The sequence below is a fragment of the Cyanistes caeruleus genome, chromosome 2 (assembly GCF_971803275.1).
Source record: "Cyanistes caeruleus chromosome 2, bCyaCae1.hap1.1, whole genome shotgun sequence".
NCBI classification, from domain to species: Eukaryota; Metazoa; Chordata; class Aves; order Passeriformes; family Paridae; genus Cyanistes; species Cyanistes caeruleus.
The window spans coordinates 77,015,292-77,040,262 of record NC_141702.1 but is presented as its reverse complement, the minus strand read 5'-3'; the positions used below and the strand labels follow the sequence as shown (position 1 = coordinate 77,040,262).

Sequence of the window (24,971 nt, the reverse complement as noted above, 5' to 3'; positions counted from 1 at the left end):
CCTAGTAGTGCCCCAAAGAAACTGGAGCTTCTGGTTCCGGAGTTTTGTTGAGTGTGGTATTTAGCAGCACCAACTGAATACTTAATTGCTTTTCTGTTTTAACAGGTGCAAAGGTGGGTACCTACAAATTCTGTTTGCTTTTTGCATTACTAGCAGCTGATGGGTGATGACAGTTCTTGTCAGAATATTGTTTCAAATAGACTGATTGTGACTATCTTTAGGGAGAGCTGCCTTAACTTTAACAAGATGTGTTTGGCAGTGCGCAGTGCTTGTATTTTCTGCTGCTTCTGCTGACTGGGAATGTGCATTACTAAGAACAGACTAATGTAGCTTTGTCTTCCTACATTAATTATTGAGCTGAATCTGAGTTAAGGAGTATCTATTTGAACAACAGACACTTTGCTTTTAAAACAAAGCCACTGTATGTCAAGAGTTGGTACTTGGTAATTTGTTGCTGGACCCTGTACAGATATTGCAGTTCTTTGTATGAAAATGGCAGGGTGCCGTAAGAAGTGTTGAGAAACAGCCTTGCTGATTCCTGCATGGTGTGATGTCTTTGAAACTGCAGGAAAGCTGTTGACAGCAGTGGTGTCCAGCTTCCAGACTATTGTGGTGGGTGATGATCATGGCTCCTGTATGATAGCTGGCTAATCGAAATTTATTGCTGTGTGCTTGTAGTCCAGTCCATTGACCTCTACTACTCTGATCCCCAAAAAGCTTTTAAGCTGCATGTGGGATGATGAGCAATGGCTGAACCCGAGTTAATTATGCAAGTGCCTAATGTATTTGAACTCCTGCTTAAGAGGAGGGTAGCTGATAGAAAGGGAAGAGTAAAAAGATGTTTCCCCTGTATAGCTGTCACAGGTTTTAGGATGATCTCCCATTAATGGCTGTTACAAACTTTGCAAGTTTGCATATTACTTGAGGAAAGTGCAAAAGTTTGTACTGGTTAAAAATCTTATTCCTGAGTGTGACTTTAGCCGAATAATTAATTGCAATGTTCCCATGGGAGCCTCCGTGGTCTTTTCATTTGTTAATTTATTTTTAATGATAAATGAATGTGTTTTTTCGAAGGTTGTGGCCTTTATCAATAGTGGTCGTTACCAGACTTTTTGCTCTCTGTCCTGCTGCTTCAGATGTCCTACCTCGATTTCTGTCTCCCCCTTCCTATTTTTGTTTGCAGGCCTCTGAAAACCTAGAATTATCTTGATTTTCATGACAGAGCTGAAGTTCTAAATACATTGCCATGACTTTTACTTAGTTAAAAAAAAAACCACCGAAAATCCTATTGTCACCTAGAAGTGCAAATTAAAGAAATTACGTATTTTGTCTGTTCAGACTGGTGGAAATGCACCCTAGTGTAACATACAGTAGTTACTTTTTGGAAACATTCTTGGTTTCTGGGTTTTTTTGGTGCTTTTCAGAGCTGTCATGGTGTTTCGGTTTGGTGGTTGTTTTAACCATACTGCTCTTAAAACTTTCCCAATATTTGTGATTTATGCATCCTGGCTACAGTCATTCTTATATTCTAAGGGTAAGTTTCTAAGAAGCATTTTTCTCTTTAAAATTGAGGCTGGGAACCTGTGAATAGAATATGAAAATTATGCACTTCTAGTTGTCCTTTGATTTCGTTTAGGCTGCTATTGGCAAATAGTAACTGCATTTGTCAAATTTCTAGCTTTCACTTTTTGTGTGTAGGCCTAATTAAGATTTGGATGGTTCTCACTTGCTGTGGGGGAGAAAACCTACATAGCTTGGTAGCTAAGAAGAAATTAGCCTTGATTAATGTTTCTCAACCCAGGTTGCAACAGTATTTAGGAACCAACAATTCTGTCTAATAACCAACACTATAATCTGATTCAGGCTTGCCAGCACTGCGTTTTATAGATTGGCAGATTTAATTAGTCTATGGTTAGTTCATGACAGTAAATAACACACGAACATTGCAAATGCTGTGTCAGTAATCTGTAAAAATTGTAACTGATTTTAATACTAGAGTGTTGCTGCTGAAGATCATATGTCTGATGTTGTCTGGATTAGAAAAATTGATCCTATCATGTCAAAGCTGATGTAGCTGCTTTAGTTCAGACCCTGTATATTTAGTGCATTGTTGTACCATAAGGCGTGCACTGGTGAAACTGAATAATTGTGTTAATTGGCACTGGTTTGAGCTCTGAGTTGAGGTATAGTCTTTGCACACAAGCCCTAAAGTGAGTATGCTGGATTTTTAGATTTTAGGTTGCTTTGCAACCTGTGCCTTTGTCTCTCTAAGCAGACCAGGCAACTTTGGTTAGGTCATCTCACCAGTTGCTAACAGGGCTTGTTCTGTTGTTGCGAATGAGGGCATGACTGTTTTGTGTTATGATTTAGACTGCTGCATGTTTTGTGTCTGCTGTGCTTCTTATCAAAGAACATCTTACTAAATTATCCAGCAAAAATGGTTGAATGTTAAATAAGTCATACTGGATGCCACTGTATAGGTATGTATACAATTCAGGTATGAGGTTGGAGAGTAATTTGGATACTTCTGGCACTCATGCCTTCTCATCAGACATAGCAAGAAACAAACAAGGTAGAATTATAGAATCATTTAGGTTGAAAAAGACCTCTAAGATTGACTGTAAAGTTAACACATTCAAGTCCACCAATAAGCCATGTCCTGTAAGGGCCACGTCTACAGATCTTCTAAATGTCTCCAGTGATCGTGGCCAAATTAACCTGAAGTTCCTTAAAGATCACTTTCTTTGGCTTGGTGGAGAGGTTTGATTGTTAAGTTCTTCAAAGAGGTTGCTTACTTATAAACAGAAGGAAAACGGTGTTTTCACTGGTCTTTCCTAATGAAGTAACTTGTCCTAGTTTAAAACTGCCTTGGAGACCTAACGTGAGTGCTTGAAGGATCTGTTCTGCCAGCCTCTGCAAGAGCATCGGCACCCCGCCCTGTGCCTTGCCTGGCCAGTGAGATCACTATAAAAATAAATGGCTCCATAAGCACTGGAACTAATGACTTCTGTTTTATGTGGTTTAGTCTCTTGTGGTTGATTCGTCTTTGGCAAGATCAGAGGGGTGTTCTCTGCCTGAAAGTGTTTTTTGCAGCAGGGCTGTTTGCAAGTGTTCTCAGAAATAGAGCTCTTTGTTTTTTGCAGTCGGGCTGTTCAGAAGCGTTCTCAGAAATAGAGCTCTTCTGGTGTCCAAAAAGATGTAAACTTGAGTTCCCCTTTCCAAGCTCGGTGCTTACAAGATCCATTTCTCTTACTTATCCACCTATTTTCACAAGATCTGTAGGAGCAGTTGTAAGACTTTTTTTAATATTTGAATAGTGGGGGATGGTTAAATCATATTGCTAAGACACAGTAGCAACATGATGTCCCAAGGCAAGGAAACCAGGCTAAAAGTATTGGTGGTTTTGTGTTGTCACTATGACCAGATTGTAGGGCACTCCTAAGACTCCAGGTGGTGCTGCAGTACCACCTGGGTCATTTTTGTTGGGTAACCAATAAAGTTTATCTGCAGAAGTTGGTGAACTTGCCTGCTGCCTTCTCAAAGCTGAAGTACTAGAGTGAGAAGAGTAAAGTGCAAAGAATATTTCCTGCACTAAATGTTTCTGTGGCTTTGTAGAGGACGTAACTGTTCTGCATTTATTTCTTATAAATTATTTATTATAAGGTATTTTTTTCTGTTTATAGCTAAAAGCAAGAAAAAGTTTAGGATCTGTGTTTTGTTTGGTTTTGTTTTGTTAGCCTTACTGCTGTTCTACTAGCTGGCAGTATTCTGACATATTTCTTGCTGCAGTAATCAGACTCTTTTCACTAGAGTATGAGTTACATTCCTTGTCTGCCCCTAAAATAGTAGCAAGTAAAATAAAATTTGTGATTCCAGTGAAGTTGCAGTTACTGGATACTGATGCTATCTTGCACTGATTTAGATTGACTGTTTCTTTGCCTTAGTGTCTTTTACTAGAGTGAAGAGTTACTAAGTGTTCTGTAGAGTAGTTTTTTGCGTGCCTGCTTCAGAAATAAGTAAAGAAATAATAAGCAAACAATTTCTTTCTTTGAGAATGGTGTGTGTTCTTCTCTCAGATATGTGTTAAAGAATTCCATGTATGGCAACACTGGGGAGTGATAATATTAATTTATTTTAATGGTATTAATATTCTCGATGTTAAAATGTGTGAAAAATACTTTCAGATCTCCTATGCTAGATAAAAGTCTTGTGAAGGGTGGGAGAGTGATTTTAGAAGTTGCCTTTGTGGTATGAGGGGTTTAGGGGGTGGAGTGTGGAAGGGAAGAGTTCTGCTCTTGTCCCTGCTACTGATTAGATTGAATGTCTTGCATTATGTTTGTGTGTTTGAACCTTTATTTCATGCACCTCTTAGTTTAGGCTTGCCACAAGTTTTTTCAGAAAGATATACGTATATATGTGTGTTTAGATCGTGTTATTCTAGTGACTCTGCATATACCATCCTCTTTCTATGTTGGCTATTATTTGTTTGGCTGGAAACACATCCTTAGGGTTATGAAAAAACTGGGGTAAATATATTTGGATGTGACAGTAAAATATAGAAGGTTGATTTGGTTGTGGCTAGGATTTATGGATGAATTAGCTTTCTAAACAGATATTGCACATAAAATTTCTTCATCTTGAATGTAACGGTTTATCTTGTTCTCTGCAGGAGAGAGTGCAAATCAAAAGATGCTACTTGCAAGATCTCTGAATCTGACCCTGAGGAATTATCAGATGAAGCAAGTGCTGACACTTTCTATGGTGCTTCTCCCCCTAGTACACCCCGCCAGATGAAGCGTATGTCAACAAAGCATCAGAAAAATAATGTCAGCAGACCTGCTGGCCGCTCCACTTTGAAAGGTAGGTGTGGTGTGTTGGTTTTTTTCCTGAAGTGATCAATAATAGCAGTAGCCTGTTGTTACCTGGTGGAGGGGTTATACAGAAGGTGGAGCTGGATACTGAGGTGCAGTGAGAGAACAGGAGGCAGCTGTCGTGAATTGCAACAAGGGAAGACTCTTGGGTATTGGAAAAAAAAAAATAATTTCTATGAGAATGCTTAAACAGTGAACAGTTTACCAGATGGGTTGTTGGATTGTGGAATCTCTATCTTTGAAGATTTCTAAAACAGAACTAGTTGAGATCATGAGCAGACTAAACTAAATAAACCCAGTTTTGAGCAGGAAGTTGGAAAATATTACTCTCAGAAGTATTTTTTAATCCCTTTCTTCTGCAATTCTGTGATTTTTAGTAATGGTGTAGTTGCTTTTCTGCTCAGTTTTCATGTACTGAAGCACTTCACAGGCTGTTTATTGCAAAATACAGTTTTCAGTGATTATTCTTTACTCTTTAATGTCAGTGAAGCACTTTAAAGTGTAGTTACACCTGCTTGCTTCTGATGCTTCAGCATAAAGAGATGACGGGGAGAAAACCTGTTCTTGATACATGGTTTTTTCCTAACGTTGCTAAGGAATTGTAACAAATAATAAAACTTTTTAGCTTAAAATGATTGTTTTGTTGTTGTTGAAATTGCATGGGTGCAAAAAAGCCGTTTAAGATTGTATGTTCAGTGTGTCCATACAGACTACAACTAGGTTTTTGTGGGATTTTTTTGTTGTTTGTTTAATATATTTTTAAACAAATAACAAATTATGTCAGACAATTATTTGACAGAGTTATGGCAGCTTGACTACTGCCAATTACTGTTCTGGAAGCAATTTTTAAAATTGCTTTGCATGAAACAAGGAAAAATGTGCATAACAGGGATTTTTTTTTTTTTTGAGGTAAAATGTCAGGAAGAAAAGGGTAAATTGTTTGGGGTAAATGAGGGAATATAGTCAATTCTTTGGTTGTGTAGAACTGTGGAATGAAAGTTCATAATAAATGAAGGGCCAATACAAACATTTTCCAAAGCTTCTGTTTCCCTTTCACTTCATGCAATCTCCAAATAACGTCACTGAAGAGAACATTCACCAAAATACCTCTTTCTCATATGAAATGACAGAGAAATCTTGTTACTCTTGCCAGTTAACTGTAGGCATTGGAATTATTAAGCCTCTTTAATTTTGCTAAAAGGCACATTTAAAAGCTAGTAAAATTCTTCTTTGCAACATTAACTCTATTTTAACCCTCTATATAGTGGTTATGTAAACTTTTCTTGCTTTTAGTGATTTTTTTTTTGTTGTTATTGTTTCATTATGTGCTTTATGGAAGTGTTAGTTTCTAAACAGACATTGTGATACTAAAGAAATATAATGTATTATATTTCATTGTTAGCCTTTGCTTCTAAACACATGTGGAAGATTGATACCTTTATAAGAAACAAGGAGCTGTTTTTTATCCCTGCATATAGATTTTGAGTTTTGAATTTTTTATTGTGAGGAGAATGGTTCTTACTCCTGGCATGATAATAACCTGTTCTTTGTTTTCATGAGTATCTTAAAATATCTTTGCAATTTTTTTTTCTGATTAATTGGATATTGTTGTGTAAAGTATTTTTTTCTGGAAAGTTCCTAATTTTTTTTTAAACTTTGCCTATGTGTATCATCTCAGAACAGATATTTTATATTATGAGGAGGAAAAAAAACTCCACCCCAAAATCTTGTGGAGTAGTTTGTTGACCTTGAATGTGTATGCATATGCTCTTGCTGAGCTTGGATGGTTATACTTCAGTAAGAGAGTTCATTTAGGAGTTGGCTGGATATAACTAATCACTTAAAACAGTGAATTTTAAATAACTTCTCAGATGTTTACAAATAAGATTGAAATTATCTTTATTTAGACAACTGAAAGAATTTTGGGAATTAGGGGCTTGGCTTACTTGAGCTTCTGATACTTGGTTGTTTAATTTCTGTCACACCAAGTTCCTACAACTTGTATTTAGTATCCAAAAACAAATCGATGCAATAATGTTTGGTCTCTGAATTGCTTCTCCTGTAGCCCAAGACATACGTGGCTCACATTTTTCCAAGCTAACTGCACTTCAGAGGTGCTTGTAAGATCTACCTGTGTCTCCCGAACTCCATGAATGCTTGCTTACTTACTGAAGTGTTAGCTTCTCCATGTGCTATGTAAAAGCAGTGTTTTCTTTTAATGACCTGTTTAACATCTCAGACTCCACCACATGCTCCCTCTCATTAAATGGTAGTAGCTTAGTTGTGAAACCCCTCGCCCTTTGTAGCATTAAAAGTAATCATAACTCAAAATTGGTTAGTACAGCTGAACTTTTTTTACAAATTAATTGAATTCTACATTACAATACTGCAATACAGTTATAGCACTAATTTATTGCAGGACTGTCAGTTGTATTTGAATCATTGGTGTCTATTTGATGAGAGGATTTTGAAACAATTTTTAGATTATTGTGCCTGGGATTTGGTAAGAATGATGAACATTCAAGTATTATGGCTTTTTGGATGTCTAATAATTAATAATTTTTAACTTACCTTTCCTTCAATGTGTTTTGGTGGTGTGGGAAATCTGAAGATTGATGATAAGGGAGAATAACATGCTAAAAATACAAACTGAAGGGATCTAGAAGTTCTCCTATCTAGAATGTAAGTTAAGAAAGTGATCTTTACATGTAATAGGATTTTAATTTATTTTACAGGGCCACCAAAGCCTTCAACATCAAAGGGCTGTTAAAAGTTGATTAATTTCTAATCTACTTAAAATCTGTGTGGAAGGGGTGTATGCTTCATCTCTGTCAAGCTCCATTTTCAGTCTGCTTGCCTGCCAGTGCAAAATGCCCCTTCCTGCGTTTTGCCTGGCCTAGCTCTCTGGCCAGTGAAAATAGACAAAGTATTTAGTCATCATTCTGAAGTCCTTTCTGCTCTTGAGTGAACAGAGGCCCTGTGACCATGGAGCATGTTGTGTTTCAGCTGTGGCTAAGTTGGAACTACTGGATTTCAGTAGTCTACGTACAGGTGATTCCCTTCTGCCTACCACCACTTCTGAGAGAGAGAACTGCTCTTTTCATGCCAAGTAGTTCCTCCTATTCTGGTCCTCAAAGCCTAGACTGAACTGCTTTTCATAGTTTTGAGGTAAAGTGTCAAGGTTTGCTGCTCCTGAGGAAAGAATGGGAAGCAAGGAGGAGATCAAACCTTTAGGTGGGGAAAGGCTGTTGTCCGTAGTAAGAAAACAAGTGTTTGTGTGTTGCAGTAGTGGGGAGGTAGGCTCAAGGTGCTAAGGCGGTGTATTCAGATTACAGAGAGGTTCACAGAAGCAAGATCAACCTTCCCAAGAGGCAGGATTGGTACATTCAAACTAAATTTCAAAATCTATATATGCTCCAGCTTTTATGGAATTGCATGTACAATGAAATCTCTTTAATTGTTTGACTTGGATGCTCTAATAATGCTTTGTTGCATTTTGAGATTTTGCTTGGGAAATTGTGTGACAAATGTGTGTAAAATGAGCTTGGAAACCATCCTTTTACTTTTGATCATACTCAGTTCTCAGTAGGGGTGGCATACTCAAGATGAGAATTCTGTGAGGTCCTTTCTACAAAAGAGGTAAAGCAAGAGAAAAAGAAAAAAATCCTTTAGTTTAGGGTATAGTAGTGGTAACCTCTAATAATAAGACTAAATTTTATTTATATCCATGCCTAATTTGTTTTATTGATATTTAACATTTTTATGCTCAACCTAACAAAGGTGATTTGGAACTGAATTAAAAAATGCTTTTTCTTGTTGCTGCAGTCACATTATTTTCTTTGCTTACAGAAAAGATGAGTGTGCCATCTCAGTCTTTGCATAAAGACAGTGGGAAAACCATTGAGAATGTGGAGGAGCACAGCTACAAGCAAGGGAAAAAGATCAGGGATGCCCTAAGGACAACAGAACGAGATCACAAAAAAAATGTGCAGTGCTCATTTATGTTAGACTCAGTTGGTGGATCTCTGCCAAAAAAAACAATTCCAGATGTTGATCTCAATAAGCCTTACCTCAGCCTTGGCTGTAGCCACGCTAAGCTTCCAGTCTCTGTGCCCATGCCAATACCCAGAACCACACGCCAGACTTCTAGGACTGATTGCCCGGCAGACCGGTTAAAATTCTTTGAAACCCTGCGGCTTTTGTTAAAACTTACCTCAGTCTCAAAGAAAAAGGACAGGGAACAAAGGGGACAGGAAAACACTTCCTCTGTCTGGTTGAACCGATCCAATGAACTGATCTGGCTGGAGCTGCAAGCTTGGCATGCCGGCCGGAGCATTAATGACCAAGACCTTTATCTCTATGCAGCCCGTCAAGCTATCCCCGATATCATCAATGAAATCCTCACCTTCAAAGTGGACTATGGAAACTTCTCCTCTGGAAAAAATGGAGCTAGTCTCAATGGTACTTCAGGAGAAGGAGTTTGCAAATCAACACATGGAACTAGTGCTTTGGGTTACTCGAGTTACCATGAGCACCTCCATCGTCAGCGGGTCTCATTTGAGCAGGTAAAGCGAATAATGGAACTGCTGGAGTACATAGAAGCACTTTATCCATCTCTACAGGCTCTTCAAAAGGACTACGAAAAGTATGCTGCAAAGGACTTCCAAGACAGGGTGCAGGCACTCTGTCTATGGCTAAATATTACAAAAGACTTAAACCAGAAACTAAGGATTATGGGAACTGTATTGGGCATCAAAAATCTTTCTGACATTGGCTGGCCAGTGTTTGAAATTCCTTCTCCTCGACTGTCCAAGGATCCAGATGATGAAGACATTGATAGGGAAACAGAAATAAAGGAGTCCTCAGGAACATGCACAGAGGAGAGTGATGGCGAAGAACAAATCTCTGAGGAGAATGTTGAGGAACTTAGACAAGCCATCAAGAACAATTTTACTAATAAGCCAAATTTTGACTTTCAGGACCATTTTTCAAGGAGGCTTGATAGGCTTGAATCTGAGGATGACTCTGCTTCCTGGGTTATTCCAGAATGCAGTGCTGAGGGAAGCTGCAACCAACACTGTTTGACCTCTATTTACAGGCCGTTTGTTGATAAAGCACTGAAGCAAATGGGGTTGAGGAAACTAATTTTAAGACTGCACAAGCTAATGCATGGTTCATTGCAAAGGGCCCGTATGGCGTTGGTAAGGAGTGATCACCAGCTGGAGGTAGGTTACAAGTGTAAATGGATAACAGCAGCACCTCCTTGCTGTATTGTTCCTAACTGAAAATGTAGCAATTGGGATCTTATGAACATTTTGGTTGCTTAGTTGGTTTTTGAAAAACAGTATATATTATGATTAGGAGCCCAGTTCTCCTTCCATGGAAATGAATCTGTTGTTTGACTGAATTTGTGTGAAGCCCAAGATAGTTCTCTGTTCTTGTTTGTAATTTAAATTATATTTTTGTGATAACATCTTTGTTCATTATATTTTCTAATGTCTAAATCAACAAGTCAGAAAAATCACTGTGGAAAATCAGGCCCAACAGTCGAATTGTGAGAAAAATCTACTGTGGAGGTTGTAATTTTTCTTGTCTTCAAGACTGGATGTTTTTCTGCAAGACATTCTTTATAAAAATATCACTATAGTTCTTTTGGTGGTTTATCTCATCGACATAAATTAAGTACTGTGGTGGTACATTATGCTTGAGGAGAGTTGGGATATAGGAATGGACTCAACTTTGAAATATATGAAAACAAGTCATATTAGTATGCTGCATTCTTTAGCTGGCTTTTAGCTTAATTATTGGTTTTCTTTGGGTCATTTTATCTTCTTAATTAAGAATGACTGTACGTTAATAAAGCCAATGTAGGAATTAAGCAGGAAGTGAAAGACGGTAGTTTCATATTGTACAATGCGGTCACTAATTCTTTCAAGGCAGAGTATTGTTTCTTAATGTAAACTGTTATCTAACTTGTAGGCATTTTTATGCTAGGTAAAATTGGTGGTAAGGATTACTTGGTCTCCTTAGTAAAGTGGCACTGTGAATTCTGGCCAAAGGCATCTCTTAGCCAACATGCCCATTCTGAGGCAGATACCATATGTGGTCTTTAAAACATTGCAGATCTCTTAATGTTGATTGTCACATTTGCAAAAATAATAAGAATTGTTGATCTCGCTTAGAAGTTATCTTTTTAGGATGAATAAATTTATAAAGCTATTTGATTTGAAGGTTTTTATTTGTACCATTACTAGTGTAGATATTACTGTAAAAATGAGACTATAAGTTGAATTTTCATTTATTCTCTATTTGGTTTCAGCTTGTATTTTAGAAAATTTGCATTAGAAATGTATAACATTTCCTTAAGAGTCAAGTGCCTAAGCAAAACTTGCAGGTATCTTGTTAGAGTAACTGAAAGCACCCCCAAACCACCTGCATTTAGAAAATTCAGCTTAATATATATGTTGAACTAAATTAAAAAAAAATAAAATCAAAATAAACAAGACATAATATGGGGATATTGGAAATGGACTTTGTATATATTTTTGAAACTACTGAATACCTCAAAAGTTTTGACTGCATAAGGGTTTTTAAAGCAAGTTAATGGAGCATTAAATAGCTAGAGTTCTTTTTTGCAGCCTCACAGAATTAAACTTTTTGGTAACGTAGTTTTGGATGCTTTGTCTAAGATGTAAGGTTCATCTTTTCTCCCTTTTCTACCCTTGTGACTACTTTGAATGTTCATTTTTGGTAATTATTACCTTTTATTTGGAGTATTATTCTCTTTTAAGAGATGGTGTTTAGTAAAGGTGAATGTTACAAATTGTAAACTTCTTTCCTGCACCAAAATTTAAAGGATGTTATCAGAAAATAACACAACTCTGTCAGAATTGTGGTACTTACTGCAGCAAAAGATGACTTTATACTAAAATGGAAGAGATGGGTTTCAATTGCTTGGTCTTTGCACCTGACAATACATTGAATGTAGTGTCTTTTTTTTTTTTAGTGCAGTTCAGTTTGATATTTGTATGCAGACAGAATTGTTAGTATTCTGTTAATCTTTATTGTTTCTGTTACTTTTGTAACTTGACTCTGTGTTTATGTGTATACTTACACTTCTAAGTCTCTGGACATACTTTTGTTTCTGTTGTTGCTTCAATGGCATCTAAAACACATCTAAAATGTGCTTTCTGAATTCTTCCACTGTATGCATTTTAATGCTCATTTCATCCTAAATATGTGTAAATCTTTATACATATTCCTGGTCTTGGTGTTTTCTAAAACATGTTTGATTCCTCTATAGGCTCTGATACTTTAACAGGGCTCTCTAGGCATTATAGAGTTGATTGTGTGTAGAAGTTGTACAATTTCATTCTTGGTGAAGATGGATAATATTTCTAACTTTAGTGTATGAAATCAGATGTTATTTTAATAGAGCATATTTAAGTTTGTGTACCCTGTTTTTTATTCAAGTGGCTGCACTTTTGAGTATGGTTTTTTGTATGATCTCAATAAATGGCTTAGAGTTTTTCTTGAGGTTTTTGTAAGAAGTATTTGAAACATTTCAGATTGAGCCTGCAGAAGATTAAGATTAGTCAGACTGGACAATTAAAGTCTAGGTGTGTAGTACTAAGCCCTAAGTACTAAGCCATTTTCTGTTATCCTTGATGTTAGAAAAGGATATTACAGATTTAATCAATTTGGCTGTGTTATTTTTGCTCATAAACTAGTTCTTTAATATTTTTATAAGAACTGAATTTCCCCAAACTGTCTTTGCATCACCATGGGGATTGTATTTCTTATTTATTTTTTTTTTTGTTGTACTGTGGAAGTGTAGTATTTTCATGATCTGTTTGTTAATGAAAACTTACTGTGTAAAAATCTTTAGCCCTGATGCTATTCTGGTGCTGTATCTTCCTTTTAAAGAGAGTAAAAAGAAGACATTATTTCATCTAAGAAGATATGTTTTAAAATATGTGTTTTAATTTTCTGATAGATTATGAGTTTAAAAGGTGTTTTAAACTTTCTAGGTGGTAGTTTTATAATTTATCATTATCATACTCTAATTACTGGTAATATTTTTTTTCCCTTTTGTAGTGATGTTACTTAAATTGAGCTGAAGAAAAGCCTAGAAAATGCTAGTTATGTCTACTATATGACTGAAGGATATTCAGAGCTTTGGTTAGCAGCTGAGAAATGAAAATAAGAATGAAACAAACTTGATCTGAAACAAATCATCCTTAAATGATAAACAGTGTATTGCTATCTTTAGGTGCTACCCATGTTCTGAAGTCCAACTTTTCTTTCTAAATTAAACCCCAGAGTACCTCCATGTACAGCCTTGCTTAGAATGTTATCACAAGGTATATAGTTTTAGATTTCTAGGGTGTTTATTTCATAGCATCTCAATTATTTTCTCTAATTAGAAAAGTAATTTTGTTTAAATGAAATCTTAATTTGAATGAAAAGTAAGTTTATTATTAAAAAATCCCCAAAACAACAAACCAGCTTGATGTTTATATTTCATCTTTCTTTTTAAACAGTTTAAATTTAAAATCTACCAAAATTCAAAAGTTAATTTTACAGTACTTTGGCTTAGTTTAGCTAGTGACATTTTTTTGAATATTGCCTTCATTTACAGTGTGGAGTTTTATGTTAATATATGTATTATGTATTTCAAAAGGAATGAGGTTATGTACCTGATGTAGCTTACTTAGTGTACACTTGTTTCTCTAGATACTGTCAGAAGCATAATGCAAGTGGTTTTGTTTATTCCCAGTGGTCCATAGTTGTTTTTCCTGAGACTGATGATTCTTTACAAAAAAAGTTAGCATTAAAAATCCCCCAATGGTATAAACTTGTGTGGTTGACTTGCCAGCTAATAGACTATTACCTTTTAAAAACATACTTCTGTGCATGCTACTTTAAACAAATCCAAAATCCTAAAGACTTTTAAGGATCCTTTTCATGATACCTATTTTTTGTTAGTTTTCAGAATTTCCAGATCCCATGTTGTGTTCAGATTATGTGCAGTTACTAAATTTCCCACCTTGTTGCGAGCAAAAATGCAGTGCTGTATCATGGGAGGAGTTGAAATCCATGGATTTGCCATCTTTTGAACCTGCATTCTTGGTTCTCTGCCGAGTCCTGCTCAATGTTATCCATGAATGTCTCAAGCTGAGGTTGGAACAAAGACCTGCTGGGGAACCATCTCTTTTGAGTATTAAACAGGTTTGCTTCAATTGCTTTTTAAATACATATTTCCTGTTTGAAATATTTTGTCATTTCATTATGATACCATGTCACTTTAAAGAGGATTAGTGTAAGAAACCACAATGTATAATTGTGTAACAATTTTTGTAAATAGTCTAGTATTTCATATGGAGATCTGCTTTTTGCATAAGAAATAAATGGTTGTGTATAGCTCTCTGATTTAGGTTTCCATATCAAAACTGGTGATTAAAAATATTATTAGCCAACAAAATTCAACAGCATTGTTTCCATTTGCATTGTAAGCTATATAATCTTCTCTAGCAAATCTTCCTCTTTTTGGGTTTCTTGGGTAATACAAGTTGTTTTAAGGGTCTGTATTTCTCTCTTTGATTTGATTTTTCTCTCAGGTGAGTGTAGGACATCTGATTACATGCAGTATCACATAGTAAATTAAGAAGAAAAATGAAATAAAAAATCTTCTCCAGCCTATTGTATTACTTTCTGTGGGCAGTGACCCAAGATTGTCAGTCCTGTCACTGGTTGAGAATATTGTATAAAGACTATTTTTCTGGAGGCTATCAGGTACAATGAAGGCTGTTTAGATCAATGCCAGTATTCACAGTATAGTCCAGAACCTACTAAATTCATCCCATCTCCCTGCATCCTGGCAAGTATAACCAAGTCAGAGTTTTATCAGAAGATCTCCAAGAGTAAACATCTAAATAAGCTCTTGGACTGATTATGATCTCACATTCCAGTTATTTGCTGCTCCAAAATCCTATGTTTTATTTATGATCCTATAAATCTATGCTACTTTGTGGTCCCAAATAAATTTGTACTGTCTTCCTTCCCACACTGCGCTCTCCCCATTGATTGAAACCTACAATTTCAACCTTAACAGTCATAGAGTAATATATTGCATAGCATATTCTCTTGTTAAGTACATTATGTCCTTCAGACATGGGGGTGATTTTGGTTTTTTTCCCCTGCTTAACATTTTGTGTGCTCCTTGTGGTCTCACAAGTTAAGTAAAAATTACACTTTCTTCCTCGAAAACAATGTGTTTGTACCAGACTGTTTTGGTGGTGGATACTGCCTTACTAATGACAATGAAAAAATGAATTCAGTTCAGCAAATTCTTCTTGTCCCATACAATATTTCTAAACAGGCAAAGGAGCTGTGGAGGATGTTTCACAAATACATCTGTTTGTTTCCTGAAAAATTTTAATTCCTAAAATCTTGAGCAAGCACAAAAGAAGAATCCAGGAGTCTGTGTTATTCTGCAAGTTCACAGAGCATTACAGAATTACAGAGAGGACTGGATTAGCGATACTCCAGTCCAACCTTCTGGAAGCTGGGCTCTACAATTAGATTGATTCCCAAATTAGGTTGTTTTATTACCATATCAGAGCATTGTCAGCAAGTTGAGGGAGGTGATCCTGTCCCCGGGACTGCTGTTTCCAGTTCTGTGCTCCTCAGTACAAGAGAGACATGGAGCTCCTGGACTGGGTCCAGTGGAGGACAAAGATGATTTGGGGCTTGGAACATCTGTCCTGTGAGGAAAGGCTGAGGGAACAGGGCCTGTTAAGCCTTGGGAAGAGACAGCTGAGAGGGGACCTCATCAATGTCCTGCATCACACACTCTAACCCTCAGAAACTGACCATCTGAAATATGATCAACCCAGTCATCTTCAGTCATGATGCTCTCCTGGCTGCTGGACAGGGATGCAGAACTTGTACACAACTCAGGACAGCTGGGCCATCTTAACTGCAGACATAAGATTTTTCAATTCTTTCAAGGTATTATTCAGGAAGGAGAGCTGGTGCTGCAGCACAGTGTTCTGGGAGTGGCACTGTTCCATTTCCTTCTGTAAGATGGTCTTTTGGGTAGGCTGTTATGCTTTGGCTTTCTCTGCATTGAAGGCCAGAGCCAGTGCTTTACTGCTGTGCTTTTCTCTGCAGCTGCCCTCTAGGCATTGCAAATCTGTGATTAAATTCCCTTTGCATAGTCTCTTTTCAAGGCTGAACAAACCCAGTCCCTGATTTGTTCTTTGTATGCAAGTAACACAGTGCAGTCTGATTTTTGTAGTGATTGACTTAGTAAATCTTATTGGAGGTACTGAGACCTTTAAGTATCTCTTGCTTTTTGGTACCATTTGAAATATGTAGCAGTACTGTGTGAATGTATCAGGTATGCTAGTCGTTACTCAACTTTTTCAAGGTGATGTTAAATTGTTGTATTACTAGCAAGTCAATTGTATTAAAAAATTTAATCTGATTTTCAATAAAAAGTATATACACAAGAAGAAAACTAACACCGATTATGTGCTTCTTAAAATGTGCCTTTTTTCCTATCCTTTCTTGCTGCCTTCCTCCTTTCTGTCCATGTTTCAGTTTCAGTACTAGCTTTTTTAATCCTGATAATCCTATGTTATTGGAGAGAGCTGTTCTCTTTTAAGGGCATTTTAGTACCTGAACAGTTCAAGGTGGTTCTAAAATTAAGCATTCATGTTCAGAGGTGGATGTTTATATGTGCATGTGGCTGTTTGGTTGTTAAATCTGGTATTGTTTGTCTTGCTCCACCTGCTTTGAGGAAACAATTTATTGTATAAACTACCTAAATAAAAGCGATCCATCAAACCAATAATAGTGATAATATTTTCAGTTTAGCCTGTATTTTCTTTCATGTGCTCATTATACACCAAAATTTTGTTTGGCTACTGCCTTGTGAATTTCCCGTTCAAAAGCTGACACTAGGATTAGCTCCACTGGCTTTTGTAAATCCTATATTCTGTTACTCAGTAGCATACCCATATGAAAGAGTATTATTAAAAAACTTAAAATTATCCAATTTTAATAAAGTTTTTCAAGTTTATTATGGAATGGACATGTGTTGAAGGGGAAAAAGCTGCATAGGTTAACACCAAGTACACTGGATGTGATTGAGTGAAGAAAGACATTAATTTTAAGGTATATGACATGTTAGGGGTATAAAAGCGTCCTTTTGGATTTTCACCTTTTAAAAAATTACTTTTTTTACCCTTTTCCACCTAACTTGGTAAATTTTAAACTGTAGAGTTCAGAGTATTATCCTTGTTTCCTCTGCATGTTGAGGAGCACAACATAATGTTTTCTGGCCTGTAAAGGATTCCAGAGACTCTTGTCATACTAATATCGTTCTCGTATGTTTTCTGCTTTTGTGCCATTATAATTTCTTATATATCAAGTCTACTGTGTTGATATATTACTTTGCAAGGAGAGCTATTATAGAAGATTCTAAAAAGCATATTAATCAGCTAGCAATTCCATTCCCTCTGACCCTCAGAAAAGATCAGGGATTGTCAAACCTGAAGACTGATGATGATTTCAGAATACACGCTTAGCACTTGAAGGGCTTCTGAAAGAAAGGCATTTGTTAGTGTGGGTTTGAAATGATCCTTGCTCGTTGTGTGCTCCTGTACCTGTGGTTGAGCATGTCTCTTGAAATAGATAAAGGCTAATATTTCAGGGAAAGGTGACAGCTCTTCCAAAGGCAACCCCTTCTGCAGTGAAAAGAGACCTTTTCTCATGTTAGCTTTGCCCAGGGAAGCAACAAAATAACACTAATTGCTTTCAGGTCTGGTGTGGATTTTGGAATTTAGGGCATGTAGTGGTTTACCACCACCAGCGAAACCAGCCCAGGGCACCTGACCAGGAGATTGGCAGTGAATTCACTGTAGCAAAACATTTCTCTAAGCATATGTTAAACACACTGCATTTTTCCTGACTTGCTTCCATTGAAAATGGTGATTTCATGATTGTGAGCCCTTTTGCCCCTTTCTAAACTAATTGTCCAGTAAGCTGCTTGCTGTGGCATTGTGCAGGGAGAATGTATGAGACATCTGCCTCCATCTCTCTTTATATTGATGTGGCAAATAATGGCATTGCCATTAAATAATCCTGGAAAACCAGTGATGTCTTTCCTGCAGATGTGTAGAGCAGCTGTATTTGTTTCAAGAAGCTGTAGCAATTATTTAGTGACAAACTAGCGTATTTGGACAAACTGGGCTGACAAGGGGTGAATTTCAGAGTAATCTATTGACTGATAGCAGTTTTGGGGTTTGTCTCTTGCAGCTAGTGAGAGAATGTAAAGAAGTTCTGAAGGGTGGACTCTTAATGAAGCAATATTACCAGTTCATGTTACGGGAAGTGTTAGATGACTTGCAAAAGATTGATTGCAACATTGATTCTTTTGAAGAGGATTTGCATAAAATGTTAATGGTAAGCTTCAGAAAGGAGAGTTAAAGTAAGTGCATTAATCTGAATACTGCTAATAGAAATCTGTTGTCCCTTTTAGGGATGGTTGCCTTTTTTTTTCTTTGTCTACTTTGATACAATTATATTGTTTTAAGGGACTTGTAAAGGTAACACAGAGGCCAGTGCTGTTCTGGCAGTACTGGCTTTTTTCCTGTGGTACAGTATACTTGTAAATTGGCTGTATTGACCAAAAATGGTTCCTATATAGAACTGTAAATTCCATAAGTTTGAACTGAACTTTTAATAACCTTTTAATATTGAATAAATTATGATTTTTTTTTTTTTGATTAACATTATATCTTACTGTATTGGCATTGCATTAATGCATAATTGATACCGTATTTTTAATGTATATTCATTGTTGCAATTAGTTAAACAAGTCTTTCTAAGAAAAACTCTTGGCCTCTGGGAAGGTTGGGGGTTGGAAATGGATGACCCCTAAGGTCCCTTTCAACTCAAGGTGTTCTATGATTCTATGATCTTGGCAATTTTACAGTGTAGTCTGAAAATACCTGAAACCTATAGAAAGTATCTTAACCATTTTTGAGGAGGGATGTTATGGATTATTGGACTGAAATAAATTGCAGATGATTTTTTGTATGCAATATAATCCTGAAGGGAAGATAGATGGTTGAAGAAAAATTGCATTTATCTGGATTTTTTATATTGGTTTAAAACAGTAGTAATTAAATAAAGGTGAGCGATAGGACTTGATATAAAGGAACACAAAGCGAATCTCAGGAAGCTTTTCACAGCACTTATCCATATCCAGGAGGATATGTTCAGATGAAACCTTTTGTCATAATCCAGTTAAGAAAAGGTTTAGAGACTGTTTTTCAGCAGTTCAGCTTTAAAAACTATGGCTACTCTGGGTATTCACTAATACAGTGGTAAATAGCAGCACAGCAAGTAAGGTGGACAGTGTTCTCAGGAAGGTATTGTGGAGACATAGAATTTAATACTTGCTGAGCCATAAATAGCACTTTTTGTGTGAAAACATGGAGCTAATTTTCAGTTGGAGCAAATGAAAGTTATTGTAGAAATACCTTCTAAAAATTGTATAATACTGAGTTTGTCTGCTGATTTAAGAGGTTCTAGTCCTTAACACCTTTTGTAACAATTTCTGTTTAAGGTTTACTTTGATTATATGCGAAGCTGGATCCAAATGCTGCAGCAGTTACCTCAAGCATCTCATAGTTTAAAAAATCTGTTAGAGGAGGAATGGAATTTCACCAAAGAAATAACTCCTTATATAAGAGGAGGTGAAGCTCAAGCTGGAAAACTGTTTTGGTAGGTTTTAATTCCTCTGCTTATGGTGTTGTTTTATACCAGAGGGGTATTCAAGTCAGCACTTGTTTGGGATTCCCATATGGGACTTCCTGGGATGTCATTAAGCAGCTGGTAGTCATTGTGAATGTATGGATTATTGCAGTGGCTGTAGGTGTAGGATGCAGTAGGTGCAGGTGGCTTCTGTGGGCCCCAAGATGCTGCTTGTTTCTGTACTTGGACTTGGCAACAGCTCTCTTGCATTAAGAAGAAAGACATTTAAGATGCCATGCTGCATCAATAAGACTGAAGTTCCACCATTTCTGTTGCTACAGTGATATTGCAGGAATGCTGTTGAAATCTACAGGAATATTTTTAGATTCTGGACTACAAGACAGTTGTGATGAATTTTGGGCCAGTGCCGATGACAGCACTGCATCGGATGAAATCAGGTATTAAAACTTTTGTCTTAATAATAACAAAATGCTTACATATGTTTCTCTACCTCTGACAGATGCACAATGTATTTTATTCCTTAGAATGCAAACTTGGTAAATGCAAGGCTCCATAGACTGTATCACTGTATTTCTGTGTGCAGTAGTGAAGCATCATTTTGTTTTTTTGAAGCCTAGTAACCATCTCTTCAGTTCAGGCTATGAGAGGTTGTTTGTTAGTTCAATTTATTAGCTGCTTGCAAATATTTGTGTTCTTTTTACTAACATGTATGTAAATAATTATTTTCTAATGGCTGTGCAAGTGTAATATGATTTATTGGAATGTTGTCATTTCATTTCTGCCAATGTTTCAGGAGGTCTGTTATAGAGACCAGTCGAGCACTGAAAGAACTGTTCCATGAAGCTAGAGAAAGGGCCTCCAAAGCTCTTGGTTTTGCTAAAATGCTGAGGAAGGTAAGTTAACAGAGTCTTCTCTTATTTATATACTTCAAAGAAATTTGGTCTGAAAGCATATTCTTTTGTTTTATCATTATTTGCAGGACCTTGAAATAGCAGCAGAATTTGCATTGTCAGCCCCAGTGCGAGATCTTCTGAATGCTCTGAAAACAAAAGATTATGTGAAGGTAAATTCACATAGGTGATAAGTTTTAGAGGCATGAAAGTGAACTGAGTATACTAAGCAAAATGTCAAATATTGTCATGCTTTAGTTTTTTTTTAATGGGACATCTATATTTCAACATGTAAAGTGCTCTGTACTTAATACTGAGTTGTGGTAGTCAAATTTTGTATTTGTCGTTTGTATAAGTGAGAATGCTTGTCTACATTTTGGAAAATCAGTGATTTATTTCCTTATTTTTCCAAAGATTCTCTTTGTGACCAAGGAAGAACCTTTCTGTTTAATAACACTTAGTGCTATGAAACAAATGCTTTCAAATCTATAAGGAAAATAGATACATGTTTGAGTAGATAATCTCAGACTATAGACCTGTGTTATGCTTATATAAAGGAGCAGTATTATAGTGGAGGTCTGTTTTAGCAAGATTCTTGGAGAGTACTAAGGACATGAGAAATTCAAGGCCTCTGTTCTGTTCCAGAGTAACTGTAGCTAGGAAACTGTTATACAGCAAAGGTAAGTTAAGTTCTTGGTGTTCTATATTTACTGAAATGTAAAGTCCCACATTTGTGGTTTTGCAAAATTCCTTAAAAAATTCCTAGGTCAACAAGTCTTTTTTGTAGTTTGAGCAAGTTGTTTGCTTCAACAGATCAAATGTATTTGGATCTGCTGTTCTTTTTTGTCCTTCCATATTTTTCATATATATATATATGAAAAATATGGAAGGACAAAAAAGATATATATATATATATAAATAAAATTTACAGTTGGGAAATAATGCACTAATGTTTTCATGACGTAATTCTTGTTAGATTTATGTAAATGTTTGCTAAATACTGAAATTCATTTAGGGGGGCACAAACAAGTTCATAGGAGAGAAGTTCATAAAGTGTTGTAAATACATGGATAAAACAACTGGCTCAGCAGAGCCCTGATCTGTGGAGTGTTTGAGTTGGAAAACAGCCAGGGAAATCTGTATGTGTTTACTTAAAAAAAATACTGTCCCTCAAGTATGTAGTCTAAGATGCTTCAAGACACCATATTAGTTTTAGTAGACCTTTTAAAGATTGTATCTTTGGTACATTTTTTGTAGAAAAAATTGTGTCTTGAGTTTCACACATCTGTTAGACGTGGATTAAATGACACACATTTTGATAATGAACACTTTATATACTGGCCCTCTAATATCATGTAGGGACCTTAAATGTTTAACAACCTTTTCAGGCAGATGCTCATTAGGGAATCTAATTTAGCTTTTAGTAACAGCCATCTAGTATTTTGTATTGGCCTACAGATTATAATAGCTTTAGTTATAAAATATGTCTGCCTAATGGTAGAAGTGCTGAGTGCAGTGTTTTGTCTTAGCTCGATGACATCACACTCTGTAAAGAGAGAATTTGACTCCACTGTGAGTCAATTACCTTGTGTCAAGTCAAGATACTGGCTATTTTACTGTTTTCACAGTCTGCTGTTGATGCTGCTGATGGCTGAAATACTGCTACCAATATGACAGATATAATTGGAAGTAGTTTTTAAGTAGTAGCAGTAATATTTTATTAAAAGAGAATGCTCTAACTGGACTTAATCTAGCTTTTATGAAAGTAGAAGAATAACTGATACTTTATTTTAGACAGACTTTTGTTTACTCTTTTTCTTCTGTAGTCATTCAGAAATGTATAAATTCGGAAGGAATTTTTCTTTCGATACTCCAGTCTTTGTTGACTGACTTTTTAAAATATGTGTATATGTATTTTATTCTCATGTATGCATACATATGTAGTATATATGTGAAACTGGACTTCTTTTGTAACAAGATTCCTTTAGAAGAATATAAAGAAGGATTAACTTGAAATACACAGAAGTAATTCACTAAAAATGGTGATCCAGTGGATTTCAAAACAAATAATTTATAATTCATTTTGACTTTCAATGCAAAAATAGCTGAAGGTACTGTTTTAGTATGTATACTGTACAACTTTTTAGGATGGGGCTTCTTCCTGTTGCTTAAACAATACGACCTATTTTATTTGTCACCTAGTATTTATTTGTCATAAAAGACAGTGGGATTCACTCACTCAGTGTGTTTCTTCTCTGCAGGTACAAGTTCCTGGACTTGAGAGTTTGCAAGTATTTGTGCCAGGTAGTATTGCAGGGGAGAAGTCTGTGATTTTGCAACTCCTCAATGCAGCTGCTGGGAAGGATTGCTCCAAGGATTCAGATGAGCTTACATATGAGGCCTACTTGCTAATGACCAAACACAGTGACAAAGACCATGAATTAGACGACAGCTGGAGTGCATGGGAGGGTCAGCCGGTCAAAGTAGTGCCACAAGTAGAAACTGCTGATACGCTGCGCACCATGCAGGTGGGTTTGGTCTTCTTCCCCCACTGTTTGTCATCTCCACACATCTGTGAATTCTGCTTATTCTGTCAGATTAACTGGAGTCATTTAATTGAAGCATGTGTCTTTTTATAGGTAATAAAAAGTTAAATTTAGGAATAAGTTTGATTCTTAGATGTGCTAAATGCAAATATTAAATGGACTGTAGCATTTCCTGACAGGATCAGTCTCTACAAATGTGCCTTTTTCAGAGTTGTACTTGTATAATAGAGATACCTTTAGTATTTAGTTGAGTATTCAGAAGTGCAGGTAAGACTTGAAAACTGAACATTTTATTAAGAAGTCATCAGTCTCCGAGAACATGTAATGGTTGTGTGCTTTCCACACGCTGAAGCATGAAACCAGTTACTCTTGATCTTAGATGAATTGTGACATTTTGTGTTAAATTTTTCAGGAAGTTACTGGATGTTAACAGTTCTGCAAGAAAAAATGTTTCCAGTCATACTTTCCTTCTTCCCAAGCCAACAGTTTCCCTGCCAGCAGTTCTGCTGCACTCTGACAGCTGAGCCAGCTCCCTGCCCCTCATGTTCTCATATCCTTAATGTTAAGCTATATGAATTTTCCTTTTGGTATGTCATGCAGTTCCTTGGATCCCTACCATAAATGGGCTGTACTGTCCGCAAAGAGAGTGACTTTCTGCATCACTGTGCCTGACCTTTGGCATTCAGAAGGTTCTAGCAGTTAAATGCAGTTGAAAAAGTCACTCCTCTACATACTGCTGTTTTTAATGTGCAAACATGTTGTTTCTTGTTTGCCTGTTGTTCCAACTGAACAGTAAAAAAACAACCTTTGATTAAGTGCTTAGAACTTCTTCAGATGTCTATCAAAGTTAGTATTTCATTCAGAAAATGAAAATAGCAATAGATGAGAATCAGTTTGCAAATGGTTGCAAATTTCTGTCTGCTTTGAGATAATGTAATTATTTTTGCTTACCTATTGCTTTTTTTGTGTGTAGCTAATCTGAAGATAATTTAATACAGTGTTTCCAATATTTTCCAGAAGTAAACAGAACCATATTCCTCATGAAAACTTTCTTTATGGAACTTTGCTCACTAGATGAGAGTTTGAGTTTAGCTGCCAAGTTCTTTTTTGTGTGAATGTAGATTTTCATGAATAGTGACAAGAGGTCTTTCATGTATTAGAATTCAAAAAATAACTGATTGGAATCTGGTGATATTTGATATATTTTTACAGAGAGAATTTTCTTTACAAGAAGTAGTGGTGTCTTGTGTTCTAGGTTGATAACCTCCTCCTTGTAGTCATTCAGTCTGCCCACCTTGTGAGTCAGAGAAAGGCTTTCCAGCAGTCTATTGAAGGGCTCATATCTCTGCACCAGGAGCAGACATCCAGCCAACCAATCATTGCCAAAGCTCTACAGCAGCTAAAGGTAAGCAGGTTTGGAGATAATTTATCAAAACTGATGATGCTTTGCTCACTGATAGTAAAAAAGTGGAAGAAAGCTTGATTGCAAAGCTAATGGCATATTCTGCAATTGTAAGTTATGTGGTAGTCCTCTGTGCACTTTACTTTCTGTACAATTTCCACTCTGTTTTCTCAAATGACTTGTGAGCACATTTTTGAGCTATATTGGTGTAATCATTTCTGCATTGGGTAATTGGAAAACAAGTCCATAATGCAGTTGAAATACCATAGCAACAGAGTGAAAACCTCTTTGGGTGGCAGCAATATTGTATTGTATGATTTTCTAAAACCAAGTTCTGTCAAAATCAGTGATCTGCAACAAACAACTTTTATTCCTATATTTGAAAATGCAAAAGTGGGTAGTCTCTCTGTTTATTTTTCTTAGATTTGGTGTGGGTTTTTAAACCTTTATTTGTTTGTTTTATGTGTGTGGT

At 36.3% G+C, this 24,971-nt stretch overlaps 1 protein-coding gene across 17 annotated transcripts in view; it reads left to right on the top strand.

The window, feature by feature from the left end:
* The window catches only part of MAP3K4 (mitogen-activated protein kinase kinase kinase 4), an 83,527-nt gene that overhangs the window by 28,621 nt on the left and 29,935 nt on the right, over positions 1-24,971 (top strand). For all 17 annotated transcript variants that reach the window (XR_015283493.1, XR_015283492.1, XR_015283491.1 and 14 more), the window contains exons 2-11: positions 4,670-4,860; positions 8,721-10,096; positions 13,860-14,102; positions 18,198-18,344; positions 19,513-19,670; positions 19,982-20,098; positions 20,455-20,554; positions 20,641-20,724; positions 22,813-23,079; positions 24,353-24,502. Coding sequence is in view for 7 of the 17 variants with exons in the window: in XM_086877987.1 (XP_086734113.1) it covers positions 4,670-4,860; positions 8,721-10,096; positions 13,860-14,102; positions 18,198-18,344; positions 19,513-19,670; positions 19,982-20,098; positions 20,455-20,554; positions 20,641-20,724; positions 22,813-23,079; positions 24,353-24,502 (2,833 nt within the window). In the remaining 10 variants the exon portion in view is untranslated. The remainder of the gene's footprint in view (positions 1-4,669; positions 4,861-8,720; positions 10,097-13,859; positions 14,103-18,197; positions 18,345-19,512; positions 19,671-19,981; positions 20,099-20,454; positions 20,555-20,640; positions 20,725-22,812; positions 23,080-24,352; positions 24,503-24,971) is intronic.